The 20,870-nt window shown below is 61.3% G+C and overlaps 1 protein-coding gene across 1 annotated transcript; it reads right to left on the bottom strand.

The window, feature by feature from the left end:
* Nucleotides 1–2,023: 2,023 nt before the first annotated feature.
* NES (nestin) lies at nucleotides 2,024–10,751 on the bottom strand. The gene is made up of 6 exons (XM_047092638.1): nucleotides 9,972–10,751; nucleotides 8,891–9,015; nucleotides 7,100–7,173; nucleotides 5,743–6,861; nucleotides 5,453–5,676; nucleotides 2,024–4,558 (listed from the first exon to the last, which is right to left on the bottom strand). The coding sequence occupies exons 1-6, from the start codon at nucleotides 10,749–10,751 to the stop codon at nucleotides 2,024–2,026; spliced, it is 4,857 nt and encodes a 1,618-aa protein (XP_046948594.1).
* Nucleotides 10,752–20,870: the final 10,119 nt, after the last annotated feature.

Genomic DNA, 20,870 nt, shown 5'->3' with positions numbered 1-20,870 from the left:
TCGTTTGTCTGCTGCATAGACACAAGTGCCATTTCCAAAGAGAACACGCCTCCCGCTACGTACCCCCGTACCCCCTTTAGGAAGGTCCTCGCTTCTAACTCGCATCCTTCCCCACTCCCACCCCCATTTAGGACCGTGTGGGTAGCTCTGTTGGGGACCAGGGATCCCAGCGTCAGCGGGCAGGATGGGCACCGGGGACAGGGAAGGACTGTTTGGCGTGGCCTCTGTCCTTGGCCCCTCGCCCAGGCGGTGGTGCCCGAGGGCCTGGGGAAATCAAGCACAGGGCTCCTCTGTCCCCTTCGGAGGGGCAGGGAGTCGGCCTTACTGGCCTGGATGCCCGGCAGGGTCAGACAAGGCCTTGTCGGCAGTGGGTACAGGAAAGAGAGAGGGGGCTTGGCCAGAAGGGTGGGGACACCCAAGATCCTGAACCCACGGGCAGGGGTGTGTGTGACATGGGGGCCTGGGGCCCCGAGACAGAGACTCCCAAGCGGAGAAGGAGAAAGGCGTGTGCAGAGAAGCAGACAGTACGATTCTATCAGGGCGCCTCCTGTCCACCCCTCCTTGGCCAGAGGTCCTGAGTGGGGGCCAGCGGGGCTGGGACTTCCCCTCTCATTGTCCCCCTGCCCTTGGCCTTGGACCTGGGGAGGGGAAGACCCCGCTCCGGGACCTGGGCTTGCCTCCAAATGTGGAACCCTTGTTGGGCAGCCCCACCCCGTCCCACCGGGGACACTTAGAGGGACGGCCTGGGCCGGGCCTGCTCTCTATCTGGGCATCCAGGCTCCAGGGCCCCATCTCATCCAGGAACCCCTCGTCTCCCTCTGCCCCACACAGAGACCCAGAGGACTCCTGGGAAGAGAGATGGGGGCAGGGAGAAGCCATGGCTGGGGGTGGGGGGGACCCCAGGCCAAACCCCAGCTGACAGCATAGCCCCCTGGGTCCTTCGCACCTGCTGGCCTACCCCTCCCTCACATCAGCATCGCTCTTCAAGAGGCAAGTCCCGGGGAAGATCTAAACCGCGGCTGCCGCTCCCCCCAGCCTCCTCCTGCCCCCCAGCCCAGCGCCCCTCACCGTGTGGCTGAATCTGAGGCTCAGAGAGGTCAAACACTGGCCAGAGGCCACGCAGCCAGACTGAGGCAGAGCGGGCCTCCTGTTCCCCCATCCTGCTCTGACCCGGCCACTCGGAGGAGACATCACAGGCCAGACAACTGTTTGGGTTTGGACGCAAGGGGCTCATTATACTGGCGGCACCGAGGGGCCGGGGTGGGGGTGGGGGGTGCACAAGGTGGGGCGGCCCTGGGCCTAATCCCCTGTCATCAGCGCTGTGGGTAGAGATGATGATGGGCCTGGCTTCTGCCAGCCCTGGGGTCACCCGGACTGCCGCCCCGCCGTCCCCTGGTCCCACGAGGTCGTCCAGCTCCTCCTGTCCTCAGAGGGTGGCCGGGCCCGGCACTAGCACTCCCTGCTTCCTCCCCCGGTCACTCGGGCCTCCTCTGCCCGCCCTGCGGACCCCCCAAATTAGGGAAGGAGGCGTCCAGACTTGGTAGGTGGAAGCATGACTTTATTCAGGCAGGGATGAGCCAGACACGAGGGGGCAGGAACACAGGGGGGGTCAGGACACGGGAACACGCCCTCACGGGTGGCCAGACACCCCAAGAAGGTGCGATGAGGGGGCACATCACGGTGAAGGGTGCCACAGCCCCCTCTCCTGGGAGGAGCCCTCCCCCACTGGCAGGAGGGGGAGAAAGGGGGCGTCAGGAAAGGGCCTAGTCCTACAGCGGTTCAGCTGGCTTAAGCCTCGAGGGCCAGTGCCGGCCGGGTGGCCCCTTCGCAGGGTCTGGGGGCCTCTGTTGTTGGAGCGTCTCCCTGTGCCACCCCTTGTTCCGCCCTGGCCAGTCAGGCCTCCGGGACAGAAACCACAGGTCAAGAGATCATAACTTAAGGGTGCTGCCTCTGAGCAGGGAGGGGGCTCGGGGCCCCCACCCCCACCCCACCAAGTCCTCAGTGAGGGGAGAGGGGTCTCGCTCTAGTCCTCGCCCGAGGACCAAGACTCCACGTCTCCTTCCCTCTGACCGAACTTCAGGAACTGGCCTGGGCCCAGGTGAAGAGAAGGTCCTGCCCAAGGAGTCTTCAGGGCACCCCCCTCCTCCTCGTCCTCCAAGGGGCTCCTTTGGTCCCCCTGGGGGCCCCCTGGTTCTCCCTGCCCTCCTCCCTCTGACTGCTCCAGCCCATTTACCACCCCCCCATTCACATGCTCTAACTCCTCCTTCAAGCTGGGGACCCGGCCATTGACCCCAAGGGTGTCCCCTGCCCCCAGGCCCGTGTCTCCCATCCCACAGTGGCTCTCCAGAGGGCCAGGGACTGGGTCCTCCCTCTCCAAGGGAGCAGGGTCAGACTCTTCCTCTGAGCCCGAGGGCTCGGTGCTGTCCTGGGACTCCTCACCGGCATCGGCTGCTATGCCTCGCGAGCTGTCGTCCCAGGGAACGCGGACATCCACGGTCTCAGAGCCCGGGAGGGTCCCTCTCTGAGGGCCGCTCAGAGCGCGGAGGGTGCTGACAGAGGGCCCTGGGCCCCACAGGCCAGCCCCTGGCTCCCTCCCCTCTTCTTCCTCTTTGTCTTCCTCGCCCTCCTCCCCACTCTCTTCCTCATCTGCAAACCCATCAGACTCCCCATCCCCTCCCCAGGCTGCAGGCTCCAGCAACATCTGAGGCCTCTGGCCTGGAGGCTCCACGGCCTCCCCGGGGACCCCAGGAAGGAGAGAACCCTCAGCCTCCAGATCCTCAAATTCCTCCGACAAGTCAGAGTCCTGACCGCATTCCTCCTCCCTCCTCCCCTCCTCCCCCTCCTCCCCCTCCTCCCCCTCCTCCTCTTCCCCTGGCTGGGCCCCACACTCTTCAGAGGCCAGCACAGAAGGATCCCAGCCTTCCTTTCTGGTCGCCCCTTGAGGGGGGGGCCTCTGCTCCCCAAGCAGGTCCCACCTGGGGGAGGCGGGGGACCTGAGATAGAGGCCCAGGGGAGTGGAGTCAGGAAGAGTCTCCCCGAGCTCATCAGCCTCGCTGTCCTCTCGCTTCTCCTCCCCCTCCTCCTGGAGATCCTCGGGGCTCCCCTCAGAACCCAGCTCCTCCGGCTCCCCCTCCACCCCTCCCAGAGCCTCCGCTCGGCCCTCCAGCCCCCAGCCAGCCTCCTGGCTCCCCGCGGCCAGGGGCTGGGGCCCAGGGGCGTCTCCAGGGATTGGGGTGGGCGACGCGGGCTCCAACACTGCCTCTTCCCTTGCGTCCTCGGGCCCCTGGGGCCCGGGCTGAGGGGTGCCACTTCCGCCGCCGACAGCGCGGCACAGGGTCTCGGCAGGGAACGCCCCCTCTGCCCCCCAGGGGGCCTCGGGCTCCGACTCCTCCCAGCCCCTGGGAGGCTCCGGGAGGTCTGTGCTCCTCCCTGCTGGGCTGGAAAGCTCTGGTTTCAGAGCAGCTGCCTCGTCGGGCTCCTTTCGGGGTTCTTCCAAGCCCTGCCTCTTCTCTGCCTCCAAACCTTCCTCACCCACGGGTGGCACCACCACCTCCGGCTCTGGTCCCTGCTGGCTGCCCGAGGCAGCCTCACCCACAGCCGTCGAGGCGACCTCTGAGACCTGGCCGCCCCTTGGGGCCTCCTCTCCACCTTCCAACACCGGGTCTCTCCCCTCCGACATTCCCTGGGGAGCTCGGAGGCCCGGGCCCCCCGCGTGCTCTGGCTGCCCTTCGGGGTCCTGGAAGCCCTCGGGGCCTCCCTCCCCCCTGGCTCCCTCAACCGGGACCCTCTGCTCCTCGGGCTCAGGGCCCCCTGGGCGCCCCTCCCCTGCGCTCCAGACCTCCCTTGTGGCCGCCAGCTGCAGCTCTCCGTGCCCCGCGGACTTCCCGGGGAGGCCACCCCACTCCCTCACGTCCAGCTCTGCCTCGGCCTCCTTGCCCCCTGCGGCCCCGCCGGGGGGCGTTTCCTGATCCAGTTCCTGGTCCGCCACTCTCTCTTCCCTCCCCTGGCGTCGGGCAAACAGCGGGGACTCCTGCCTTTCCTCTTTCAAAGACCCCGGGGACTCCTGATTCCTCGTCTGCCCCGGGGTCTCTTCCTCCATCAGGCACCTTTGACTTTCCTGACCTCTCCCTTCTGGAGGTCTCGAATTTTCCAGGCCCCACTCTCCTGGAGATCTCCGGGACTCCTGGTTCTCCTGTTCTAGGAGCCTCAATGTCTCCCGGTTCTCTTCTACCGACTCCAGTGGTTCTTGACTTCCCCTTTCTAGAGGTTTCATTGTCTCCTGATTCACTTCTCCTGGAGACCACAGGGGCCCTTGAGTTCCTAGAGACTGCAATATTCCCAAGTCTTCTCTTGCTGACTGGAGCGATTCTAAATTCTCTGTTTCCGGAGATCTCATCACCTCTGCACTCTCTTCTTCTAGGAATCTTAATAACTGTTGATTCTCTTTTTCAAGAGGTCGAAATATCTCCTGGTCTTTTCCAAGAGATTTTAGTGGTTCTAGTTTCACCTTTTCTAGAAGTCTCGGTGTTGCCTGGTCTTCTTCTGAAGACTCCACTGGCTCCTGGCTCTCTTTTTCTAGAGGCCTCATTGTCTCCTGGTCGTCGTCTTCTTCTAGAGACCTCTGGTTCTCTTTTTCTAGAGGCTTCAATGTCTCTTGGTCCTCTTCTTCTAAAGACCTCAAGGACCTCTGGTTCTCTTTTTCTGGTGGTCTCATTGTCTCCTGGTCGTCGTCGTCTTCTAGAGACCTCTGGTTCTCTTTTTCTAGAGGCTTCAATGTCTCTTGGTCCTCTTCTTCTAAAGACCTCAAGGACCTCTGGTTCTCTTTTTCTGGTGGTCTCATTGTCTCCTGGTCGTCGTCGTCTTCTAGAGACCTCTGGTTCTCTTTTTCTAGAGGCTTCAATGTCTCTTGGTCCTCTTCTTCTAAAGACCTCAAGGACCTCTGGTTCTCTTTTTCTAGTGGTCTCAATGTCTCCTGGTTCTCATCTTCTAGAGACCCCACTGGCTTCTGGTTCTCTTTTTCTAGAAGTCTCAATGTTGCCTGGTCTTCTTCTAGAGACCACACTGGCTCTTGGTTCTCTTTTTCTAGAGGCTTCATTGTCTCCTGGTCCTCTTCTTCTAAAGACCTCAAGGACCTCTGGTTCTCTGTTTCTAGAGGCTTCATTGTCTCCTGGTCCTCTTCTTCTAAAGACCTCAAGGACCTCTGGTTCTCTGTTTCTAGAGGCTTCATTGTCTCCTGGTCCTCTTCTTCTAAAGACCTCAAGGACCTCTGGTTCTCTGTTTCTAGAGGCTTCATTGTCTCCTGGTCCTCTTCTTCTAAAGACCTCAAGGACCTCTGGTTCTCTTTTTCTAGAGGTCTCAGTGTCTCCTGGTTCTTATCTAGAGATCCCACTGGCTTCTGGTTCTCTTTTTCTAGAAGTCTCAATGTTGCCTGGTCTTCTTCTAGAGGCCACACTGGCTCTTGGTTCTCTTTTTCTAGAGGCTTCATTGTCTCCTGGTCCTCTTCTTCTAAAGACCTCAAGGACCTCTGGTTCTCTGTTTCTAGTGGTCTCATTGTCTCCTGGTTCTCATCTTCTAGAGACTTCACTGGCTCTTGGTTCTCTTTTTCTAGAGGTCTCCCTGTGTCCTGGTCTTCTTCTTCCAGAGACCTCAGTGGTTCCTGGTTCTCTTTTTCTAGAGTTCTCAAGGTCTTGTGCTTCTCATCTTCTGGAGAGTTCAGAAACTCCTGGTTCTCTCTTTCTTGTAGTCTCAAGTTCTCTCGATTCCCATCTTCTAGAGTTCTCAGTGGCTCTTGGTTCTCCTTTTCTAGATCTCTCATTGACTCAAAGTTCTCTTCTCGAGACCTCACTAATTCTTGACTTTCCTTCTCTGGATATAAAAACGTCTCTAGAGTACCTTCAAGAGACCTCATTAGTTCTTGATTCTCCTTTTCTAGAGATTGCAATGTCTGTGAGACCTCATTTCCTACAGGCTTAAGTAGTTCTAGAGTCTCTTTTGCTTGAGGTCTCACTACATCTGCATTCTTTTCTTCTAAAGACATCATTAGTTCTTGGTTCTCCTTTTCTAGACCTTTTGATGTGTCTAAACTCTCTTCTTCTGAAGACCGCAGAGATTCTGGATTCTCTTTCTCTAGAGATCTCAGTGTCTCATGGGTCTGTTCTTCCAGAGACATCAGTGGCCCTTGAATTTCCTCTTCCAGAGACTTCAGAGTTTCTTTTTCCAAAGGACCCTGGGAGTCCTGGATTTTCTTCATGTTCAGACTCCCATCTTCTTGCCATGTTTCCTGCTGCAGACCGTTCACCATTTTGACCTCTGTGGCTGTTTCTTTCTCTGCCAGCCCCCCAATTTGCCCTTCACCTTCCTCCTGGAATCTGCTGGACATTCCAGACCCATCGGGTTCTCCACCTTTGGCCTCTAAACTAGGGCGGTCAGGGTTGAGGGGTGGGGCTGAGGAGGTATGATCCTCAGGGGACTGGCCTGTACTGGCCTCTCGTTGCTCACCCCCGGGTTCCTCTGGTCCTGGCAGGACGCTGGTAGGGATGGCCTCCTTGGCTTCAGCCCATACGGCCTCTGGAGCCCACTGCCTCCCAAGCTGCGGCTGGAGCAGGGAGAGGGGGGCATCCTGGGTCTTGATCTCTGCATCTGTAACAGCGCAGGGAGCCAGAAGTGTGGGCGGGATGGGGGTGCTGGCCAAGGTTGGGGTACGGGCCTGGAGGAATTCCTGGCTCTTCAGAAAGCCTGGCACAGGTGTCTCCAGGGTATCAGGCAAGGGCGAGGAGAGGGGAGTAGGGCTCAGGGCAGAGAGCAAAGGTCCCAGATGCCGGCCCTCTGGCGTCCCAGAGAAATGCAGCTCCAGCTTAGGGTCTGGAAAGGCAGAGGGCAAGAAACAGGGTCAGTAGGTACTGGCAGGGGCCCCCACTTCCAGCAAGAGTGCCGTGAGCCCTGCCCCCACCTTCCACTGGCTAGTGGAGCTGAGAGTACACACCCGGCTGATGAGGCCAAGGAGTCAAGACCTAGACCTGCCTCCCAGGAGAGGAATGGTCCGGGGTATAAAGAGCAAAGAAGGGGAGAGTCTGGGGGAATCTGGCCCCCCTCCTCTTACCCTGGAAGCTGAGGGAAGCCTTGGAACCACTGCCGGGGGTCTGCAGCCGGGAGTTCTCAGCCTCTAGGAGGGTCCTGGGGATGAGGGAGGAAAAGTCAGTCAGTCCTCCTCTGCCCAAAGGCCTGCAGGCAAGCCAGCCCCGGAGGAGAACTCAGCTAAGCTTGTGGTCCCTGGCCCCGCAGGCTTCCTCTCCATTGTCACCGCTGTCACACAAAAGCCACACGCGGGGCTATACTTGGCTGTACACGTGAAAGCACACGGACACAGACCCGCAGATATCACACACTTGGTTCACACGGCACCACACGCTTATTTGGGACACAGGGCTAGACTCACAGACACAAGCAGATTCCCACAGCGCGCGCACACACACACACACACACACACACACACCCAGGCCAGTGATCTCATCCTCCCTGTGGGGCCGATTCTCATGCTAATTGCTGCCTTTGTCCGCAGTGCCTTCTGGAGGGTCTGAGTAGGGGGCTTCCTGGGGGAAATGGGAATTCTCAGGCCGTTCCCATGGGATATAGGCTCCCTCCTTCTCCCCCAGGGCCCCCAAAGCTGCTCACAGACAAAAGCAAATGAATTCTGCGCTCTCTAAATCCTTTTCATGCTTCAAAAACCAGTGGCTAAGCCTGCCCAGACCTTCCCCTCAGTGGTTTGATTGGGGGTCAAGGCCCTCATCCTGGGATCTCTAAGCACTCTGGATCCCAAGCCTTTCAGGGCAACGGAGGTCTTTGTGTCCATGACCCTGCCTCAGTGCCCCATGGGGAATGAGGAGGAGGGGGCTGATAGGGGAGGGGGAAGCTATGCTGAACATCTACTCTCTCTCTCCTCTTCTTCAAGGGCTCTGAGTCTGATGAGTGACTGCCATGGTCACACCTCTGTCCTGCTCTCTGGGCTCCGTGGCCATACAACACTCTCTTCCCTGTCCCAAGACCCTCACTGGCCTCCCCTCTCTGGGCCCTGCCTCCCCTGCCCTCCTGAACCTGTCCCAGGCCCCCTGATTTTGTTGGCCTGTGAATTCTGGGGGCATTGTCCTCATAGCGTGTCTAGCCCTGCCCCCCCCCCCCACTCCGTGGCAAAGCCCCTTCCTCGGGCTCATCACTGGGTCCTCGGCCCAGCAGACCAGTTTCCCAGAAGAGACTGTGGCTTTGCCCAAGGCCACAGAGCCAGGACCAGCCCTTCCTAGGTCTCAGCCTTTCTGGAGCCAACAGGAAATGTGATCAGCAGAAGGGCTAGGCAGGGCCGGGGCCCTGGGGCTTGAGGGGGAGTCAGTGTGGAAGGGGCCTTGGATGTCACCCGGCCCACGTCCCGTCTCCAGACAGGGAGACAGAGGCCCAGGTCAGGTGGCGAGTCAGCGCCCCCCCGCCCCCCACACCTGCAATTCCTCCTTTCTGGGGCTGCCCGGGGACATCACCCCCTCCGCATGAGCACACACACAGAGACTGCGCTTTTCACCCCCTTGGGGGAGGGTCCCACACATGTCCAGCTGTCTCTCCTGAGGCCGTCCCCCTCGGCAACATCACCTCTCCTCGAGGGGTTTCCTGGCACCGGATGCTTCTATGGTCTGGACCACGGGGGAGCAGGTAGGCTCAGGGGGGACACAGCCTGGTATGGCAGGGATCAGTCTAGAATCAGAATCTAGTGGTAGCACAGTTACCAGCACCCATGGCCCTGAGCCCCTTGGTGGGGGGGGGGGGGTCTCTGCCTCAGGCGCGTGTGTGTGCGCGCGCGCGTGCGCGCGCGCGTGCGCGCACGCGCCTGGGTGGGCGGGTCCACCCATACCTGTATGTGGCCACCTCCAGGCTGAGGGACATCTTGAGGTGTGCCAGCTGCTGCCGACCTTCGAGAACCTGGGCAATCTGGCTCTGCAGGCTCTCCTTCTCCTGCTCCAGGGCCTCCACAGCCAGCTGCAGGACAAGCCAGAGGCAGCCAGTGAAGGGGCGGTTGCCGTCCAACCTGCAGCCCCCTGCCTGACTTCTCTGGAGAGCGGATTCCGCCCAAGAGGAGGAGGACGGTGGCCCCTCTGGCCCCTCTCCCGCGGTGAAGGGGAGGGGAAGGAGGAGAGGAGATGGGTTACAGAGGGGAGGGGGGGGGAGAGGAAGCGGAAGCAGAAGGAAAAACCATTCATCAAGAGGCCTGGGGCCCCGCAGGGCTGGAGGCCAACCGCCGGTCCCAATCAAGGTCTCCTGGTCCTCACACCAGCCCCCCCCCCCTCCGCTTCCCACAAGTTCTGGAATCTTTCTTCTCAGAGAGACGGGGCGGGGGAGGGGGGGACCTCTGTCTGGCCCAGGCAGGAGGCTGTTTTCTCAGCTGCTGGTCCCATCGCACCGTGCGAGGGGGAGCAGCTGTCCCAGGCCTCTGGAATGTGCGAGGGGAGCTGAGAAGCCTAGACACGGGAGAAGGGCTGGTGGCCGCACACCCAGGGCCCCTGAGCCACCCGCCCCCCGTGTCGGAGGGAGGAGGGCAGTGGCCAGACCCGCCGACTCCGCGCTGCGGGGGCGGGGGCGCGGGCGGGGGGCGGGGGGCGGTGTCGTGCGCATCTTCCGAGGGAGAGGCCCGGGAACCGTCCGGACAGTGAGGAGGAGGCCACCGCGAGCTTCCTGCGCCCCGCTGCCCTCCCGGGAGGCGAGGGGGGGGGTGGGGCGCGCTGTGACAGGGCCCCGAACCCCCGCCGTTCCCGCCGTCCTCTAGACAAAGTTGGGAAAGTCAAGGGCCTCCGGCACCTGGTCGGCCTCCCTGAGAAGCGGCCCCCGCATCGGCAGCACCTCCGCCGCCGCTCCCCGCTGCCGTCCCCGGGCCACCCCCCCCGGCCCCCCCGCCGGCCCCCCGGGGCCCGCCCCGCTCGCCCGCACCCCGCGGTCACCTGGAACTGCTCGGTGGCCCGCAGCCGCTCCTGCCAGCGGCCCTCCAACCTGTGCTCCAGCGCGGCCCGGCGCTCCCGGAGGCCGCCGCGCTCCGCCCGCAGCTGCCGCAGCTCCAGGCGGCCCTCGCGGGCGCCCTGCACGGCGCGGCCCAGGCGCTCGCGGGCCTGGCCCAGCGACGCCTCCATGAGCGCCACGCGCTCCTGGTAGCCGCGCACCGCCCCGCGCCACGCCTCGCCCAGCCGGCGCGCCAGCTCGTGCAGCTCGGGGGCCGGCGCGGGGGGCCCGCGGGGCGCGGCGGGGCGGCGGGGGGCGCGGGGCCGGGCGCTCAGGGCGGCGCGCTCCTGCTCGTGCGCCGCGCACACGGCCTCCAGCTCCCGCTCCAGCTCCGCCGCCCGCGAGCTCAGCCGCGCCCGGGCGCCCTTCTCGGCCTCGGCCTCGCGCCGGCTGCGGGCCGCCTCGGCCGCCGCCCGCTCCCGCGCCCGCCGCTGCTGCTGGCACCGGGCCGCCACGCCCTCCGCCTCCTCCGCCAGGTTGTCGCGCGCCACCTCGGCCGCGTGCTTCTCGCGCCAGCGCCGGTCGACGAGCGCCCGCAGGGCCGCCAGCTCGTCGTCGGCGCGGGCCCTCCACGAGGCGTCCCCGGTCTGCGCCCGGAGGCCCCCGAGCTCCGCGCCGAGCAGCTCGTTCTGCTCCTCCAGCGCCTTGACCCGCGCCACGTAGGCCTCCAGGCGCCGGTTGAGCTCCCACATCTGGAAAGATTCCTCCCCCAGGCAGCCCTCCATCTTGCTCGCAAGGCTGGCCCGCCGACGGTGGAGAGACGCGGGGCGGCGGGGGAAGCCAGCGACTCTCAGAGCTCCGAGGACGGACGGGGGACGGACGGGAAAGGGAGTCCGGCGGGGACAATGACGGGGCGGGGCGAGGAGCAGCCCGGCGACTGGACGTCCGCGGAGGGAACGGGGCTATTCATACTCCCGCCGGGCTGGCGGGAAAGGGGGCGGGACCCGGGCCTTAACCCCTGGAGTTCGGGAAGCGGGGCGGCCCGCGTCCCCGCGCCCCGCCCCGCCGTGCTGGAGTCGCGGGGAGAGACGCCACGCAGTGGCCTTCTGAGGGAGGAGGCCGCGAGGAAGGGTCATAGCCCCATAAAAGCGGACTGTGCGCACAACGGGGCCGGTGGAAGGGGGGCCCGGGGCCCGGGGCGGCGGCGGGGCGCGTCTCAGGAGGGGCACCGCTTCTTGCGCTCCTCGGAGGCTCGGTTTCTTCATCCATACGATGGGGGCAGTGGTGGGAGTCTCACGGGGCTGCCGGACGTGTCCCTGCCCTTCAGGTAGCAAGTGCTCGCCCTGCTGAAACGCAGACAGACGACAGAGGGACACTGCACGGCACGTGCTCACACCCCGGGAAACCGAGAGGTCCGGAGAAAGGTGCGCGCCCCGTGACTCACCTCCGGCCTTCCTACCGCTCTTCCGGGTGACCTGAGGTTCGCAGATCCACTTTTCAGGGGGGGGGGCGGAGCCCCCCCCCATCCCCGTGCTCCAGACGGGGCGCCCCATCCTGCTCCGCCCCCCCCCCAGTGTCAGGGGGTTTTTGGGCAGACGGTGCCCCCTGGTGGCGAACAGATCAGGCCCGGAAGGGGCCGCTCTTTTTCACAAGCAGCCTTTGTATTTCACTCAGCCTTTGTAATGTGCCAGATCCCGTTCCAACATGTTACTGACAGTCTCTGCATCCTCAAAACGTTCCCTTGAGGGTTCTGCAGTTCTGGAAGCGGAGAGCTCACTGGGGTGGGAGCACTTGGGCGGGCCTTCTGGAGGAGGGGGGGTCCTGGGGCTGGGTAGTGAGGGGCAAGTAAGATGTGCAGTATGTAAAGGGGAGGCAGGGTCAACAGGGGAGACTTGGGGATCTTCTGCTCACGGAAATCCAACTTAGGCTACGAAGTATGAACCGAGTACCTGCTATGTGTCAGCACCCCGCCCCAGCCCTGGAGGAGCCAGAGAGCTGGGGGAGCACAGAGAATGGAGAGGGCTTCTGGGTGGGCGGAGGAACAGGGTCAGTGACCAGAAGGCCGTGCCACCAATACCCCACCCCTGTCCCCAGGCCGACTGCGCTTTGGAATTGGCCCCGGAGGGGTGGGGAACAGAGGAACTGAGTCAGCGCAGACCGAGGCTGAGGCTTCTCCATTCTCACATGACCTCACAAAGCCCGCTGTCTGGCTTGGGATGGCGGCTCCCAAGAGCTGTGTCCAGCAGAGCTAACTTCCGGTCTGTCCCCTTTCAGATCCTGGCTGCGGGGAGAGATGCCGCCTACTCATGATCCCCTGGGGTCCTTGATGACCCCCCTGGAGGGATGGGGTGGGTGGCAGTGGGGTGGACAGGCCCTGGCACTCTCACCCAGGTGGGAGACATTTGACACTGTGTCATGCAGAGAGCGCCGGGTCTGACTTTTGTTACTTTCTGGCTAAAGGACCTTGGGCAAGCCACATAACTTCTCTAAGCGACCCTCAGTTTACCTGGTTGGTAAAGGAGGTTACTATGTATCCATTCCCCTAAGTTTGTTCTGAAGCTCAAACAAGACCACGTGTGGGGAGGTCTGGGAGGGCCATCACCATGAACGCCATTACACTGGAGCAAACTCTCCCATGAACACTCTTGGTGAGTTTGGGGGTCGTGGGGAGCAGCGATGCTCTAGAATGCTGGCGAAGAGTGTGGTACTGATTCTCCTAAGGCAGGAGAAGGTGGGGGCAAGCACAGCCTAGCAGAGCTACAGCAATGCTCAGCAGAATCTAAACAGATAACCGATCCCTGAAGCAATGACAAATTGGGGAAAAGAAGGCCCTTCGTGGAGGCCAGCAGGTGCTTAATGGGCACAAGCAGAGCCACGTGGCCTCCTCTCCTCCCCCTGGGGTTGCGTTGGATTACCCGGATTTTTGGGAGGCCTTCGGCTGCACTCGCTCTATGCCCGGGCCCAGGACACGTGGGCCACGTGGTACCACAGTGCACAGACACACAGTTCAGTGGCCATCCCCAGAGATGTCAGAAAAGTGGGGAAGGCTCCATGGGCCGCCGCTCAGAGCTCTGTCCTTGGTCTTGACTGTCACACGTTTTTGTTAAAGACCAGGATGAAAGCATGGAGGCTGCATTTGTTGAATCTACAGGTTATGCAAGAACTGAAAGATGTTGACAAGACAGAGAAAAAAAATGAACTAGGTGACATTTAATAGGGATAAATGTAAAATTCTGGTTTTTTATTTCTTTTTTTTTAATTTTTAAAATGTTTATTTTATTTTTTTATTTTTTTGAGAGAGAGAGGCAGACAGAGTGTGAGTGGGGAAGGGGCGGAGAGAGAGGGAGACGCAGAATCCAAAGCAGGCTCCAGGCTCCGAGCTGTCAGCACAGAGCCCGACGTGGGGCTCGAACTCTCGAACCATGAGATCGTGGCCTGGCCGAAGTTGGATGCCCAACGGACTGAGCCACCCAGGTGCCCCTGTTTTTTGATTTCTAAGTCAACAGCATAAGAAAGGAACAGTAAGCGGGAGGGGGCGGTGAGGAGATGAGGGGGTTGGGGGGGGTGAGAGGCACCTGGGTGGCTCGGTTGCTTAAGCCTCCGACTTCAGCTCAGGGCATGATCTCACAGGTCTGTGAGTTCGAGCCCCTCTCGAGCCCCTGGTCGGGCTCTGTGCTAACAGCTTGAAGCCTGGAGCCTGCTTCGGGTTCTGTCTCTGACTCTCTGCCCCTCCCCCTGCTCGAGTGCATGCGCTCTCAAATATAAAATAATAAAACACAATTTAAAAAAAAAAGGAACAATAAGGAGTAGAGTGTGCAGTGAAGACAGCCCGAGGGTCTTAGCAGACCACGGCTTGTCGTGAACCAACACTGTAAAGCGGGTGTCCACACAGGCAAGTGGTTAATGGATGCGAGGTGTCCACATGAGAGGTGCTGACATCCTCATTGCCCTCCACACCCGGAGTATAGTTCTAGATACTGTATTTTATTTTATTTTTAAATATTTATTTATTTTGGGGAGAGAGAGAGTGCAAGCGGGGGGGGGGTGCAGAGAGAGGGGGGTACAGAGGATCCAAGCGGGCTCCATGGTGACAGCAGAAAGCCTGACGCGGGGCTCGAACTCGCAAACTCGCCCCTCTGGATACTGTATTTTAAGAGGGACCTTGATAGGTTGGAATTGATCCCAGAGAAAGAAGACTGAACGGCAAGAAAAGTTGGAGTCATGTTTGATGAAGACTTTCTGAATCTACCCATGTCCCAGCTGAGCTCCAGAACTAAAAGCGACAGCCTCTCAGCCTCTGAGCACCGCACACACCCTGAAGAGGTCCCCCAGAGCCACCCGGGAGGACTCTGTGCCTTGTCTACATGCATGGAGGCAGATGGAGCTGGAGGAGCCTGTGTGCAGGTGCCCTGGGGGTGCAGCCAGCCCTGGAGGGCGGCCCGCGGCCTCTCCGTCCTCTGCTCAGAGGAGAAGAGTGATGTCCCCCAAGGTGAGTGGGTGTGGGCCCCCAAGGGGACAGCTCCTCAGGGGTGGGGGTCTCCTGGGCAGGGGGCTTGCTCATCTGCCCTCTGGGCCTCACTGAGTAAGGGACACAGACTCTGGAGAGGGATGGCAGGGAACAGAGGGGGCCACAGGGAGGGGCAGGGCAGGTTTTGTGTGCCAGGAGGTCCCCGCCTGAGGGAGGCTGACCCCTGTTTCCCCCCTCCTACAGAGGAGAGAGAAGCTCAGACGGGGTCTGCTAGAATGCTCTTAAGGGACAGGAGAGGGAGGTAGGCCAGAATGTTATGGAGGTGGTCACGGAGATCTCAGATGACCTCATTTTTCTTACCTCCCACCTTCTTCGCCTCATGATGCAGAGGCTGGGACATCTATCCCGAAGTCAGCCCCTCCTTTTCTCTCCCTGTCCCCGCTCCTTACCCAACCAGAGGACGGTGGGGCCGGCCTGGCTGCTTCCTCCGCAGCAGGGCACACGGCCTTCCCAGCCTCCATCCTGGCGAGGCGGCTGAGGGACAGCAGAGGGGGTGGAAAAGTCACTGTACAAAGAGCCCTGTCCCTTTAGACGACTTGGACGAGTCAGTGTACCTCTCTGGGTCTCGGTTTTCCCATTTATTTATTAAGATAATACTTATGAGGCAATATTGAATGCCAGGTGCACCATATGCGCTAAATAAATATTGCAAAGGAATCACCAAGGACGAGTATGGAGGCCCCCCCGCCAGATCCTGTGGACCTATTGGAGGACACACGTGGGGGCCACAGAGCGTGATCGGTAGACAGACGGGCAAAGCACGAGGCAGTGTAGTTAAATCTGGGCCTTTGTTGGGGCGCCCGGGTGGCTCAGTCGATTAAGCATCCAACTTCGGCTCAGGTCATGATCTCACGGTTCGTGGGTTCTAGTCCCGCATTGGGCTCTGGGCTGATGGCTCAGAGCCTGGAGCCTGCTTCAGAGTCTGTGTCTCCCTCTCTCTCTGACTTCCCCCATTCATGCTCTGTCTCTCCCTCTCAAAACATAAATAAACATCAAAAAAAATTTTTTTTTAATCTGGGGCCTTTGCCCTCAAGGCAGCAAGAGGGTTTCAAGCCAGTCGAAGGGTAATCTGGTCAGACCTTCGTTTTAGGAAGATCACTGTGGAGGGTGGAGGTGGGGTGGGGTGCGGTGGGAGAGAATGGTGGGTCAGGAGGCTGTGGCCACCACCAAGGTGGGGTGTGATGAGTGGGGAGGCCGGGAGTGCAGAGGACAGAAGAGACGTGGGAATTCTTGGAATGTCAGTTCCAGGGAGAGTGACAGGTGGGGATAGGGGGTGTGGTGCTGTGGCCTAGGGAGACATGCAGGGCGGGCCTGCCATTTAGAAGGATGATGCACCAGCGGGGCGGATAAGGGGGCCCGTGGGCGTGGACGAGGCCGTTGGGGGAGAGGACGTGGGGGTCCAGCTGTTCCCTTCGGTCTCTGGCCGCCCGCGTTAGAAGAGCAGCTTGCAAAGAGGCAGGGCGCCCCCCGGCGGGCTCCGGGCTCCGCGCAGACCTGTGCCCTGCGGCGCGGCCACCAGGGGCCGCTGCTGCCTCAAGAAGCGCGGCGTCCCCGGGGACCGATCTCTAAACCCTAGAGCAGGCGATCCTGTCGTCATCGTCCGTGGTTTTTGCTGGAGGAAACCACTCCGAGAGGTCAAGTGACCTATCCAAGAGCACACAGTCAGAACCTGAGCGCAGAGCCCATCCTCAGCCTGCACAACCACCCTCTCTCCCGGAACAAAGCTGGTGGGGGCGGTGGGGGGCGGTGGTGGTGGGAGGATGAGTCAGAGGGGACCTCATAGGGAGGTCTCATCCCCTCATCTTCCTCCAGGGCCACCATGGGCCCCACGGAGCCAGGGGGTGACCGACTTGGGACTCAAGCCCCTGTCCCTTGGTTAAAGTTGAGTCTTCCTCTCCCACCACCACCACCGGCGCCCCCAGCTTGGGGAGAAGCAGACAGAGAAGAGCTGGACTGGACTGGAGCAGGGGCTGGGGGCGGGCTGGGGGTGCAGGCTGGGGGCTGGGGGCGGGCTGGGACTGGCTGTCCTGCCCACACGGAGCTCCCGGCAGGTGTTTGCTGACTCACTGACCGCACCCCAGGACTGAGTTTGGGCCGGAGCAGAGCACTGAAGGAGGGCACCGACACCATAGCATGCCTGTCCGATGAGCAGGCCCCTGGAAATAGTGGGGCAAGGCTGTGGAGAGCACCGGCCCTGGAGGCAGACCTGAGTTTGGGTCCTGGAGAGACACCTGACCTCTCTGAGTCTCAGCTTCTAAGGTGGGGACAGTAATACATACCCGACCTGATCCCAGACCGCTCACCTCTGTACCTCTGTCCGTCCTGTCCAGATTCCCAGCGCCTGGCCCTTAACGGGAGCTCAGTGTGCGTCTGTGAAGTGGGTACGTGAATGGAGAAGGTGGTGCATCTGGGCCCTTGCCACCTGCCGCCTCTGGGCGCCCTCACCCAGGCCTCCTGGAGAACAGGTGCACGCCTCGCTCTCAGGCACCCTCTGGGAAGGGTCGCTGGTTCCAGGGAGCGCACCGTTTTCAGCTCCACTGGACAAATAAGGCCACGCTGTTTTTTATTTTTATTGTTTTATGTTTATGTATTTTGAGAGACAGAGAGGGTGAGCAGGGGAGGGGCAGAGAGAGAGAGAGAGAGAGAGAGAATCCCAAGCAGGCTCATTACTGTCAGCACAGAGCCTGATGTGGGGCTTGATCTCACGAACTGTGAGATCATGACCTGGGCCGAAATCAAAAGTCAGACGCTCAATCGACCGAGCCGCCCAGACGCCCCCCACACCGTTCTTCCCAAATGTGCCTAGCGGTTTACTCCCCTCCAGCGGCGCACAAACAGGTCCGGTTTGCGACACGTAGTCTTGGTCCGTCAGGTCATTAATCTTTTCCCGCCGTGACGTGTGTTCATTTGATACGACTGTGGGATCACATCGCACGGATGACCCTCGCGAGCTTCATGCTGAGAAGGGAAAGTGAGGGGCAGAGCGTAAGTGTTCAAACCCTGCCTAACAGTGTGTCCTTTGGACATTGTGCTCATGGAGTAAAATGTGGGCCTCGATCTCACCACCCTGAGATCAAGACCTGAGCTGATGGGGCACCTGGGGGGCTTAGTCAGCTGAGGGTCCGACTTTGGCTCAGGTCGTGATGTCAGGGTTCGTGCGTTGAGTCCCATGTCTAACTCTGTGCTGACAGCTCGGAGCCCGGAGCCTGCTTTGGATTCTGTGTCTCCCTCTCTCTCTGCCCCTTCCCTGCTCACACTCTGTCTCTCTCTCACACTCTCAAAAATAAATAAACACTTAAAAAAAAGAAAAAAAATTTTAATAAATAAAGAGTTGGACACTAAACCCGCTGAGCCACCCAGGCGCCCCTATTGTGAAAGTATTTTTGAAAGGCAAACTAACGATAAAGCTAACGATGAGGCCGGCGGTGCCCTCTGGGGAGAAGGAGGGAGATGCTGGGGGGTGGACGGGTGTGCCCTTGTGTGTGCTATCATTCCTTACGGCTGGAGTGCGTGAAGTCTTTGGAAATACAGGCAGAGGACAGGGTATCTTAAGCATCTGAAGGCTCTTGGTTACAAGGGCCCAGACTTCTCCCGTGTGGACCCAGGACCCAGTTAGGCCTGCGAGGTGGAAACTGTGGGGCCGGGTACCAGGCCGGACAGACGCGAGGTCCGAAGCCTTGCTTCTGTGCCGTAGCAGGTGCCGCCGAGAGAGCGCGTGCCCGGCGCCGGTGCACAGACGGCTGCCTTCTGCAGGCTGGGCCGCCTGGGATCTGTCCCAGGGCCTGGGCGGAGACAGACACCCCAACAATCTAGGAACGAGCAACAATCCGTCCTGATCCCAGGCCTGCTCTTCGGCCCTCCCCGGAGCTGCAGTGCCTGCCCTGAACCAGCGTTCCCTGACCCAAAGCAAGAGGCCCAGACGTTAATTCCAGAAAGAACTTGCTTGCGTTGTGGGACCAAACAGGAGTGGAGTGGGGTCAGAGAGGAGGCCCACCAAGCTGCAGGAGCGACCCCCGTCCAGCACCTCCTCCCCGGGGCTCGGGGAGGCCTGCGCCAGCCTCCCCCTGCCTCCCGCTGCAGGGGGAGGCTCCCCTGGGAGCCCTTTGCCGGATGCCGTGTCTCTAGGACACCTCCCACTGGGAGTCCAGGGCCGAGGGAGACCCACCAGGAGGGCATGTGAGGAGAAGGCGTTAGCTGTGAGTCCCCGTGTGAGGAGACTGGGTGAATGGTGGGGGAAGGAGGGACTCTGGGCAGCTGGGGGGTGGGGAGGTATATTTATCTTGTGAGCTGGTGGCATTAAAAATAACCGGGGGCCCTGAGTAACCCAAGCTCCCCAGCCTTCTCTGTCGGTGGACGCAACGTGATGAGGAAGCAGAGCCTGGGAGGAAGTCCTGCTCCCCCCCCCCACCCCCTGGAAGGGACCGGGCAGGCGGGTGCCCAGGGAGGGAAGGAGGAGGGGAGCAGGGAGCCTAGCGGGAACAATGCTGGCTCCCAGCCAGGAGCTGGAGTGGGGGGCTAAGGCGAGGGGAGGGCTGGGAGAGTGGGGTGGAGAGAGAGCGAAGAAAGGTGAGGTGACGGCGGTGTCCCCGCCCCGGGTGCGCCCACACGCTCCTCTGGCCGGTCCCTGAAGCCGCCTGAGAATGGAGCCTGTCCTCTGGGTTCCGTCGGATGAGGCGCTAAAGCCGCAGCAGGTGGCACTTAAGTTAGCCTTTGGGAAGGACTTCCCGGGAGGGCTGGGTGCGAAGGGAAGGGGTGAGCCAGAGAGGGTTGTGGGAGGGCGGCCGTCTCCTTCTCCAGTAAGCGCCAGACTCCGCTGGCTCGGGCCTGCGTTCTTGCCCCGAGACAGGCTGCTGGAAGGGTGACCTCACCTTTCTGCCTCTGCATTTCCACAGTCCCTTGGCTGGTTTCTGCGTCGGAGCCGTGATGACAGGACAATTACAGGAAAGCTTGTCTGAAAGGTCTAGCCTCTGCGCGGCTGGGAGGGGAGGCTGGAGCTGAGCCCCAGCAGCCTGAGGGTGGGGAGGCTACGGTGGGGAGGGGGCCCTCCTCCACGCGGCGGGCTCCCAGGTCCCAGCCTGGCTCCGGAGCTGACGGGGGGCCGTGGGATGACGTGCTTGGCACCTGGTCGGGGGTCAGGGGATATTTCCTCAGTGGCCCTGAGGTTGATGGCAGGTGCCAGGGAATGCACTGGCTCTGCCCCCCGCGGCGTCTGCACCGAGCTCACGCTCTGAAAATGGTTGTCAGTAAATGCTGCCCATCCGAGGCCTGGCCTGGCCTGGATCCTCCCTTTGTAGGGCCTCGGAAACAGCGACAACACCTGTGGCCGTGTGCCACGCAGGGGGGCGGTCACCACCCCCCCATCTCCTTATGCTCAGACACGTGCCTGGGTGGGCTGAGATGGGTGGGGGGCTGGGTGTCCCTCCCGCAGCACGCTGGGCCAGGGGAAGGTGGCTCCCCCCTCCCCGGGCGGCTCTGGGCTGAATACCTCTGGGCTGGATACCCTTGCCTTCAGGCTCCTGCTGAAACCTTAGTTTATAATCCCTCACCTGAGGCTGAACGGCCCCCCGCACCTGTCCTGGCCTCATAATCTGCGGCCCAGGAGGAGAGGGAGGCCCAGTGAGGGCACAGGCTTGCTCCACTCAGGGTGAGGGATGGAAAATAAGAGCACAGGGAGCAGAGTTCTCCGCACACGGAAGAACCCAGTCCACCCAGAGAGCGAGAGGGTGCGGAGGGGCCCAGCTGACACCTGCTTTGTGCTAAAGCCAAGCAGCCCCCTTTTGTGTGCCCAGTGATTTCCCTGACGTCCTAGCGACCCCCCAAGCAGGCCACACCCCTTTCTGGTCCCCAGTTTCCTCTCAAACAAAGGAGAGGCATGATCCCCGAGGGCCCTTCCTTCTGGGACTCTGTTCCCTGGTTCTAGAATTCCCAGCTTCTAAGATTCCACCTCGGGGCGGCGGAAGGGAGGGCTGGCTGCGGCCGCGGACCGTGCAGCTGTCGGCTGCTGGGGCTTGAGTCACCAGCTTGAATCCCAGCCTGGCTTGTCACACCTGCTCACCTCCAGGGGTGGGGGTGGGGGCTGGGACCTGAGTCAAGCCTCCTCCAGATGCCCCAGGTCTCCCCGGTGGCTGGCAGAGCTGTCCTCCTCTCTGCCTTCCGATCTCCCACGGCGCCTGCAAGCGGTTGAATCCCCGCAGGCATTTGGGAGAGGCTGGCCAAGCCAGCGCAGTGCTGGCGAAGGAGCTGGGAGCGGTCGGTCTGAGGTTTCTGGGGCGCCGGGCAGGGGCAGAGGTCAGGCAGACATTTGACGAGGAGGCAGAAGAATGCAGGAGATGACCTTTTAAAACCCTTCCAGTTGGCAGAGTTGGGGGGTGGGGGG

Source organism: Lynx rufus, unplaced genomic scaffold, assembly GCF_022079265.1.
Source record: "Lynx rufus isolate CCGP_SWC_20201006 ecotype Redwood Valley unplaced genomic scaffold, mLynRuf1.p SCAF_31, whole genome shotgun sequence".
Lineage (NCBI taxonomy): Eukaryota > Metazoa > Chordata > Mammalia > Carnivora > Felidae > Lynx > Lynx rufus.
This window is presented reverse-complemented; position numbering and strand designations above follow the sequence as displayed.

Bases quoted from the DNA above. Each gene is read 5' to 3' on its own strand.
- NES (XM_047092638.1), bottom strand. From the start codon at position 10,751: ATGGAGGGCTGCCTGGGGGAGGAATCTTTCCAGATGTGGGAGCTCAAC. The intron at 7,174-8,890 runs GTATGGGTGGAC...CCTCATCCCCAG, and splicing joins CTGGAGGTGGCCACATACAG to GACCCTCCTAGAGGCTGAGA. The intron at 6,862-7,099 runs GTAAGAGGAGGG...CTGCCTTTCCAG, and splicing joins GGCTTCCCTCAGCTTCCAGG to ACCCTAAGCTGGAGCTGCAT.